The 9,336-nt window shown below is 51.2% G+C and overlaps 1 protein-coding gene across 1 annotated transcript in view; it reads right to left on the minus strand.

The window, feature by feature from the left end:
• POPDC2 (popeye domain containing 2) overlaps positions 1 to 6,316 on the minus strand; it is a 6,532-nt gene extending 216 nt beyond the window's left edge. Inside the window, exons 1-3 of the mRNA XM_035894572.1 lie at positions 5,811 to 6,316; positions 3,335 to 3,443; positions 1 to 180 (exon numbers count right to left, since the gene is read on the minus strand). The exon at positions 1 to 180 is cut by the window's left edge and continues 216 nt beyond it. Of these exons, the coding sequence (XP_035750465.1) occupies positions 1 to 180; positions 3,335 to 3,443; positions 5,811 to 6,301 (780 nt within the window). The 5' untranslated portion in view covers positions 6,302 to 6,316. The remainder of the gene's footprint in view (positions 181 to 3,334; positions 3,444 to 5,810) is intronic.
• Positions 6,317 to 9,336: the final 3,020 nt, after the last annotated feature.

Below are 9,336 nucleotides of genomic sequence, written 5' to 3' on the forward strand. Positions count from 1 at the left end.
GAAGCGAAGGCCGAACTTGGCGAAGAGCTTCTCGTTGAGGGAGTAGAGCTTCTCCGAGATGTCGTAGCCCAGGTGGGAGGAGAAGAGCCGGGCAATGTAGCGGTCCTTCCTCAGGAGGAGATACAGCTTCTTCCTCGGCCAGGTGATGAAGCTGCAGTCGGTCTCAGCCGTCAGCGTGACCTGTGGTGCAGGGAGGGAGAAGAGTAAGCCCTACCACCCGCCTTGGGGCTGTGTGCCTCCCTCCAGTGAAGGACCCCTGCCCCTTTGGTGCCTGCTCTACTTGGAGATGATGAGGCTGGAGAGCCAGTTCACCAAAACCAAGTGATCAGATAAATCCTTACCCACCTCTGCTTCCTCTCCTCAAGGAGCCAGGTTTTCCTGTGAAATTAACAGCATACCCTTGCTTAATGTAGCCACATGGCTAGCTACATTTCATCCTCTCACTTTCTGATGATGCTTCCTGTTGACACCTGAGCAACATAGCTGAAATGAGCGGGGTGGCACAAATGGCCTTACCCCTCTACAGAACCGTTATGGAGTGAAGTGTTTCTGTGTGCCCAGCTGGCCCAAGTCACCACTGGGTAGCCCTGCAGCAGGCTGCCGCCCTGTCCTGCCACTGGGCCGCACACCCCCTGCTCCAAGAAGTCCCTGGGTATGGGAAGGGCCACCTGGAAGGCTTGCCTGGTCACCCCATGCCAGGGGGACATCCTGTCTCATCAGCTCTGCCAGGTGCTGTGGGGCTGAACAGCCTTGAAGGATGCACGGCACAGCTCAGCAAGAGAGGAAATAAAAGGGGTTTACTGCGTTTGTGTGTAGGTAGGGAACTCACTTGAGGTTTTATTGGATTGATTTTAGAGAACACTTTGTTTTGCTTTGGGTTTTTACAATGCAAACAGAGCCATTTTTGCCTCTAACTGTAAGACCAGACTATTAATAATAAAAAACATTACACCATACATGAGCATATATTGTAATCATAAATTTAACAATAATAATAAAAGGTAGGAAACACAGGAAGGGTCAAACTGCCTTGGGCCAAAGAAGAACATCCGAGTGTAATGGAGATACCGGCATGTGAACAAGTGCTGGAGCCAAAATATCCCGGGGGCTCCCTTTCACTCTATATCCAGGGGTCTCCTTGGCCAGCAACCATGGCAGAGGGCCACTGGGAAGCTGAACACAGCTTCGCTGCATGTGCGTGTCCTTGGGTTTGATATTTAAAGCCACTGCCATGCAAGCAGCTGCTGTATGAAAAGAAATAGAGGAGATAAAACCTGAGAACTTTCCCAGGCCGAGGTGAACGAGAGGAAGGGTCACACAGAAACTGAAATGACCAGAGTCTCATTTTCCTAACCAAATTCTGGCATGGCAATTGAAAGCCTCAGCTTCTCGTGAGGGATTAAGTGAGCTGTAAGAAGAAAACCTGCCTCCTAACCAGAGCAGTGGGACAGATTTCAGTCATGAATCCCCCTGACACAAATGCTCCGACATCGGCAGAGCCCATAATTCAGCCTTCTGGGGGAAAGTGCCAGCCCTGAAACCCAACTCCTTCAGGCACTGAGAGCCAGCAGTCCTGTGGGAAGAAAACAGAGCCAAAACAGAAAGCTCAAGGAAACCGGCTCTCCTTGTAGACTGAGTCATGCTTCTGCCATTTTTCGGAGGGCTCAGGATTGAAACTGGTCAATCCAGAGAGCCATGGGGGAAACCTGGACAAGAAAAACCTTCCATGCCATAGCTAAGCACAGCCGTCAAGAGTAATGGCCTGCCAGCAACATGGACTGGTCAAGACTCACCTGCCTTGTCTCACACAGGCTGCTACTTTTCCATGCTCCTCCATAAGCAGATGTGGGTTTTAGGCATTTCCAGCACGTGGCTGCAGCCTTTCCCCACCTCGGACTCCACCTCCCCATCCTGCTGCCAGGCGCAGCCGACCTCCCTGACCAGCCCTGTCTCACAGAGCAGGAGAGGGGCCAAGAGCATGGTGCTGGCAGGGCTGGTGCAGCCTGGCACCACCTTGCTCCCGAGCTGTCTCACACACCGCAGATAAAGACACTCAGGAGGCCTGGGAACATTCAGTTCCACAGAAATTAGCTCAGAAAACACTGCAGATGTCTTTGCAGGTTGCATGCCGTCCAGACGGCCGTTTCCCTACCAGGAGCACCAGGCAGCCATCGTTCTCCCTGCTTGACTCTTAGGCAAACACAGTCCAGGAGCTAGCAGTAATCAATCTGCTGCCGGATTGAAGCCCTGTGCAAAACATGAGACACCCCCACCCCTAGCACAGCCATGCTGTTGTTTTCCTCTCTACCCCATTATCTTGGCCCGACACCCCTATTTCTGCTCACGAGCTGCAGCCCTGTGCCACAGTCACACGGTCAGCCACCGCCTACAACGGTTCCTCTTGCAAGACTGTGATCACTGGTGATGGCGTAGCTTTCAGGAGCGACTGCCATGACCCTTTCACACATGGGCCAAATTCAGACCCAAGGAAATCAGATTTAGAGAGTTGCTCCGGTTTAACAGAGTCTGAATGTGGCTGCCCTCGTGAGAAAGCATCATCATTCCCTCATGACTGCCCCACGCTCCCAAGGGATTAGCAAAATCCCTCCTCATATGCCCTAACTGATATATTCTAGACTGACATCCTGACAGGGATCAGCCTGTCCTGGGTTGTGAGTTAAAGGCAGAGAGATGTGGGCTTAAGTAATCTCCTCCAGAAGGAAAGCCAAACAAATAACTGTGGGGTGTTGACAGCAAGGGCAAAATCCTTTCAGTTGCTGCAAATAAGAATTGGTCTGGCCTCTCGTCGAGGGATTCTTCTGCTCAGAAAGAACCATATTCGGGTGTGAATCATCCTTTCTGCTTCTCCACCCCAAACACATCACCATCAGAAACTTCTGTGAGGAACAGGATATTTATGGATTTACATCACTGCTGCATATTGCGATGGCTGTCATCCCAATGCTGGAACAATGGACCGTTCTAGCAGCATGCAGGGCAAATGCATCAATACAGGTACTAGGGAACGCTGTAATGGAAGAGAGCCAGCAATCAGATACCTCGTCTCCCTGCTAAACTGGAAGGAGCACCACGCTCCACCCTCCCTCCTATCAGCTGATAGTAGAAGCACGCATGAAGGTCTTCAGAGGAAGGTAGAAAAAAAAGATAACACAGCTGATCACACCATCCTGTGCTGGCTAAACCACAAGGAAGGGGAGGAAAGTATTCCTGGTTAGCTTTGAGTGGCATAGTAAGCCCCCTCCATCCCCTTCTTAGGCATGCAACGAAGCAGCAAGGAGCAAAGCTGGGCTGCTGCAGGGCTGCATGGGGTTACCTGGAAAGTTCCTTCCTCGGAAGGTCGCAGCGATTCCCATTCTGGAGAGTCCAGGAACTGGTACGGAAAGACGTAGTGAAGGAATTGTCCATCCTGGCTCACTCGGACCCTGCAGAGAGGACAGGTGAGGTGCACGGGCTTAGGCCACAAAATAGATGTCACACAAACCTGATCAGCTCACACAACGTGCAGGCAACCAGTCCCACCAGGAAGGAAAGGACTTCTCATCTCATACGTGTCTCATACCCTCTCCAGGGCAGCTGAAGATGCTCCAGTCTATGGGGCTGTCCCTCCTTCCTCTGTGGGAAAGGATATTTGCTGCCACTTCCCCTTATTCCATCTGTTTTCTTTTTCCTGCTACAAAGCCAGACCTCACAGGTGCAACGCTTGGTCCTAAACCAGGACTTCTCAGCCCTCTTATCAGTAAGACTGATGCTGCTTTTCAGGTACTTCTAAGCCAGCCTGTGGCTCTTTGCACTTGCATCTTCTTCCTGTCCCCCGGGTTGCACAAGGGCATTCCCTGCGTCAATGCTGGGAAGCTGTTACACCCAGCATCCCCCAAAATCACATTGGCCATCGTTCCTGGTACATCATGCTGCAAGCTCATAGTTTGGTGCTGCATGTTACCATTCTATCTCTCTTGGCCTCTCAAGTATCCCTTTCCCCTACTTTCGCTACCATTGCCTACCAATGTCAAGGTCAAACCTGCACCCAGCTCTGCCGTGGGAGCAGAGCTGGGAGAGCTGCACAGGCCTGGGGCAATGACAGGGCACTCTGGAGCTCTACTTGTAGGTCTGCACCACCAGATTTGGGGCCTCTTGCCTCCCTGTCACCATGTTCCCCCATTGTGTGATGCACAAAGAGTTATGTTCCTGGCTTCCAGTCAGCTGGGAGCGCTGCCTGGAAGGGTCAGGGATCACAAGGCAGGTTTCCTGATCCAGGCACATTCTGCATTTCCAACCCCTTCTTGTCTTGCTATTGTTCAGTTTAAGGAGGGGGAACTATAATAGTAGCAATGCTCTGTTGGGTCAGCAAGGACCACAGAAGGCAACAGAGTGGGTACCAGGAAATGCAAATCCAATCCCGTCTCTGTAGAGCATCCTATACCAGCCAAGACGCATACTTCCCACTGTGAAAGAGAGCAGAAGAACTACCCCACCAGCCCTGTCTTTCTGCCCATTGCAGCACCTTCATGCCCACAGAGAGGCATCAGGTTATCCAGCGCAGGGCAAGACAGCACAGGCTCTTCCCCGCTAACATTATTTGCAGTGACAGTAAACTTCAGAGCAATCTGCTCAGCACAGATGTTTGGTAAGGGGAAAGACACCTAATGGAAATGCTCGTACCCAATTTCCTCCCAATGCTTTGCCATTTGGCACTGGTCAGTGGTCCCAGGATGCTCTTAACACATCCTAGAAAAAGGAAAAATACCAAAACAAGGAACGACAGCCCTTCTTTACACACCTCCTCACCAGAGAGGATGGACCACAGCAGTAAAACACGAGCCCCAAGTGATGCTGGATTTGTCCTACCAAAGGAAAATCCTTGTGAGACACCTCCAATAGCTCAGCACTGCTCCCATTTACAGGTCCCCTTCCTTTCCCACTCTCACTTGACATTAATGCCAAGTGCCTGGCAGCAGCTGGGAAGCCAATCTCATTACTATTTTTATGCATTTGGATTTTGCAAATCATTAAAAAGATATGCTCATAAAGGCATGCCGCAGGTTCTCAGGTGAACACATGCCAGCACTTCATCAGCACAGTTCACTCAATAATCAACCCCGCAGTGCAACTATCTAGGGATCCCTGAGGTCCTCCTTGGTGGTCCAGAGGAAGGAACATCACAAATTCATTACAGCACAGGGAAAGAAAGAGGCCTGATGAGGCACGGTCCACCACAGGAGAGCTCGCTCTCTTTTTGACCAAATAACCCTCAAAGTGAAAAACTTCGGAGCCTTGAGGGTTGAGGTGTTGGGAACAGGGGTGGAACCTCTCCCTGAGCACTGCTGGCCAGGGGGAGCAGGTGAACCGAGGACCCAGCGTACTCGGTACACGGCCATTCACATCACAGCGGTGTGCCTGGTACCCCCAGAGACCACACGTCCAGACACAACGCCTTCCTGCTGTGAAAAACAGAGCTGGTCTGCTCCCATCAGAAGGAAGAACACTTTAAAATGACAGAGAACGAGTTAAGGATCCCCCCAACAGTATCACAGGTAAGTCTGAGCTGGCAGCTTCATGGCACATGGCTTGATTCTGCAAATTGTTCCCTGAAATACTCTGAGCTAGAAAAATGGAACAAAAACAACCCCCAAAAGCAAATTACTCCCCTCCCCAACAAAGAGATGCGTATCTCAAAGCCCTTCCAGAAGAAGGAAACAATCCTCGCCCCAGTTTCTGCAGAGGGTGAAAACACAACAATAAGCCACAGCGCTTTGCTGTCAGACTTTGTTCAGAAAGAGGAGAGCCTTTACCTGCCAGACAGCAGCAACGAGAGGCGGTCAATGGGCGTCTTGCCCTCCACCGCGTAATTCTGGTCTCTGACTAGCGACTGGACTTGCTCTTCACAGCACTTCACGATTTCTTTGTAGACTTCCAGAGGCACCTGCAAGGGCAGGTACATGGTCTTGTAGAGGAGGTCAAACTCTTCTGGGATGGTGTCTCTGCGGAGCCGGTAAGCCAGGTGAGCCAGCTGAAGCAAGCAGGCGAGGACGAGCAGCATGTTCCAGACGAAGATATCCAGCCCGCAGGCGCTCAGCCAGCCCCACAGAGCATAGCAGAAGTAGCCTGGGGCCAGGAGGCCAAAGATATAGAGGGACCCAAAGATGCCACTTCCCCCCATGTAACCCAGGAGGATGATGCAGCTGGCCAGCTGGTAGGCTGCTCCCTCCATAATGTCCTTCCAGGCATCGCACACTGGAGGCTGGAGAACAGCCTGGTCCCAAGAGAGGCTGCTTGCGCTCATCCTTCCCCACTCCCCCCCCTCCCCAGCCGTCCTGCGCTCAAAACGAATTGTCATACACAACGGGTGCTGCAGGGGTCTGAAACCAGAGCTGTGGGTAGCTGTTGTTCCTCCTCCTCCTCCTCCTCTTGAGCACCGGCTGGTCCCACAGCAGCACGCTTCAGAGCGACATGCTAAAAGTCCCACCGAACGTTTTCATGCCCGAGAAAATCCCCAAAGGGCTCGTTTCTCCCCTTCGTGGCTCACAAACTGGCAGCTGGCCCCCTCCTTAGCCACAGCAGCAGGAGAAGGAGCTGGCAAATAGGAGGCCAAAATTGCTCAGTGGAAGAAAGAGTAGAGGCCATTAGCTGGGAAACTCGCAGACTGGACAGAGATCTCGTTGCAGTGCCTCTCTCGCCTGCCCTCCAGCACTGGAAATAGCGACCGTGAGAGAGCAGCGGAGGGAGCTGGTGTTGAGCGTGGAATGTGTATCACTTGGCAAGGGAAAGGAGAGAGACCCCAAATGGATAACCATGTTTGGAATTGAAATCCAAGGAGCAAAAGCAGCGAGGAGAACAGAGAGCAGGCACGCACCCGCTACTTAACATAACTCAGGCGCCCAGATAAGCCCGGCGCAGTGCGAGGAAGGGAAAGGAGAGGGGAAAATATCGAGCTTATCGAGGCGAGCTCCAGCCGCACGCGGGGCTCCGCACCGTGCTGCGCTCCTGCAAGAGAATGACTTTTGCCCAGCACAAAAAAGGAAAAAGGTCACCCCCTCCTCCCGCTGGAGCAGTGGCAGGGACTTTGCAAAAGAAGAAAGGCTGGTTCTCGAGAAATGCTTTCCAGGTACTGCAGCACAGCTTCCCCTTGCTCCAGGGAGCTCCATCTCGGGGGGCGTTTTACACCAAGGGGCACAAGGTAAAGCTCTGCACAGGCAGACAGTTGCAAGGGATAAGGCTAGAGTAAATCAGGACCCGGCTTCACCTATCACGAAGGGAAGACTATCCTGCTCAAAACTTTGGGAGCGTAACACTTGGAAGCATGTTTTGCGGGGAAATCCCAGTTGAGAGAGGATTCTCCCACCCCACAGATACCAGGCTCTGTTAGGAAGCAACCTTGGCAAATATCATCTCACATTCTCTCTTTTTTTTTTTTTTCTTAATAACTATTTGGCACAACCCCCCCAGGCCTTCATTTAGCACAAAGAGGAAAGTGAACACTTTCCACTCAGGTAACCCAGGACACAGGCACGAGAGGGACCCACCGCGTTCAGTCCTCCCTGGTCAGCTACAGAAACAATGCATAAACGCGGTTTCTCCCCTGCTTTGAGTAACACGTCCTCAGTCGTACGGGCAGGATCTGCCCCGCTGCCAGGAAGCAGTTACATTTCAGGCATTGACGCAACCCGCATGGTCAGTCAACAGTATGAAGTCAGGCTGCATGGGTCAGTGGAGTAGAGATAGGGTTTCAAGGGTGGTCGTGTTTCAGGCCGAGCTTGCAGCTGCCCTGCCTAACATGCCATTCCCACTGGCACCATTCACTTAAAGACACACCGACCGCCTCTTCTACTAACAGTGCTCTGGAATAACGCTGTCTTACCGGGCGAGGCTGAAGCGAGGCTTTATGGCAACCTTAAAGAATTCATCATGGTCTTGGACAGCACAAGCTATCTCTACAACGATTAGTCCACGCGTCACACGGAGCGGTGCGCCTCCTAAGAGCAGCAAAGGCTGTGCCCTCTCGAGAGGTTGCCATGTGGGAAGGAAACAAGACAAATTAAGCTTTGCACAGGGGGCGAGTACGATCCGCTCAGACAGACGCTTTCAGTTAAGGGTGAAGTGAAACAGGGAACCTTCTCTCCAGTGGTCCCTCATGTACGTGAAGAAATAAATCCTACCAACTGAGGCAGAGCAAGGCTCAGCTGCAGGGGCTATGGGGAAATGAAGAACTTCATTCCTCTTGACCTTCTCTGCAAAGAGGGAAGGATGATCTTATAGCCAAAGCACTACAATAAAAATCTCGGGAGCCAAGTTCTGTTTTTCATGCTATTGCCGTGTTCTTGCTAGATGATCCCAACAACAACTCGTCTACCTTTAGGTCTTGCAAAGAAAAAAAAAAAAAAATAGTATTATGAGGGGCCCTCTTTCCAAGATAACCTGACATTTGATATAATGGGGAGTTGGGATATCAAGATTAGGAACACTGCTTTACATGAGATCTGTGAGACAAAACTGAACTGCTATGAATAGCAATGTAGAACTACATTAGAGGAAGCATTCTGAGGAGTGACAACGCAATTTCTCCCACCTTCCCATACTACCAGAAAACTTTTAAGGCAACATCAAAGAAAGTGACACAAACAAACAAACAAACAATTAATTTCACTCCTCAGTTAGGTCAATTCCTGAGCTAGAAAACCCTCTGGAACACAATGTTAACGACCTGTTAGGACAAAGAAGGCGCTTCCTCTGCCATCTTCCAGAGGACAGACAGCGGCATCGCAGTGACGCCAGATGCGTGCGCTGGGGTCGCAGTGCCGCGGGCGAGGACGGCCCATTGCGACTTCCCTGCGGAAGGGAGACAGGAAGCTTTAAGCCCACAGCAGTCACAGCACAAAGCTCTCGTTAGAAGCCATACAACTTTTCTGCTGGGGCTGAACGCGACGTTGCTGAAAGAACGGTACAGCCTTTTTAAAAGGTAGATCTCTGAGCACACACACGAGATTAATTTAGATGTTTTCAGGCTCTGTTTTTTAAGAACAAAGATTTGGAAAGTGGTTGAACTACCGAGGCTCAAATCTGCCTTCCTCCCTTAAGAGTACCGTGGCACTTCACAGCACTTTCAGTTTTCTACCCAGCAAGAGTTCAAAAAGCTCTTGATTTTCAAAAGAGAAATTTTATTTTCACGCCTTGCCTTGAACTAGAACACATGCCTTCCATCCAGGGATGCTGGGGTTCCTCCGAGGTGAGCGTTCAAAAGCTGATACCGATTCAAAGGGAAAGGCACACAGGTATTAAGGCAGATACTGAGGCCCAAACCAATTTGGCACGAGGAGAGCA

The sequence above is a fragment of the Egretta garzetta genome, unplaced genomic scaffold (assembly GCF_000687185.1).
Source record: "Egretta garzetta isolate BGI_Z169 unplaced genomic scaffold, ASM68718v1 scaffold85, whole genome shotgun sequence".
Taxonomy (NCBI): Eukaryota; Metazoa; Chordata; class Aves; order Pelecaniformes; family Ardeidae; genus Egretta; species Egretta garzetta.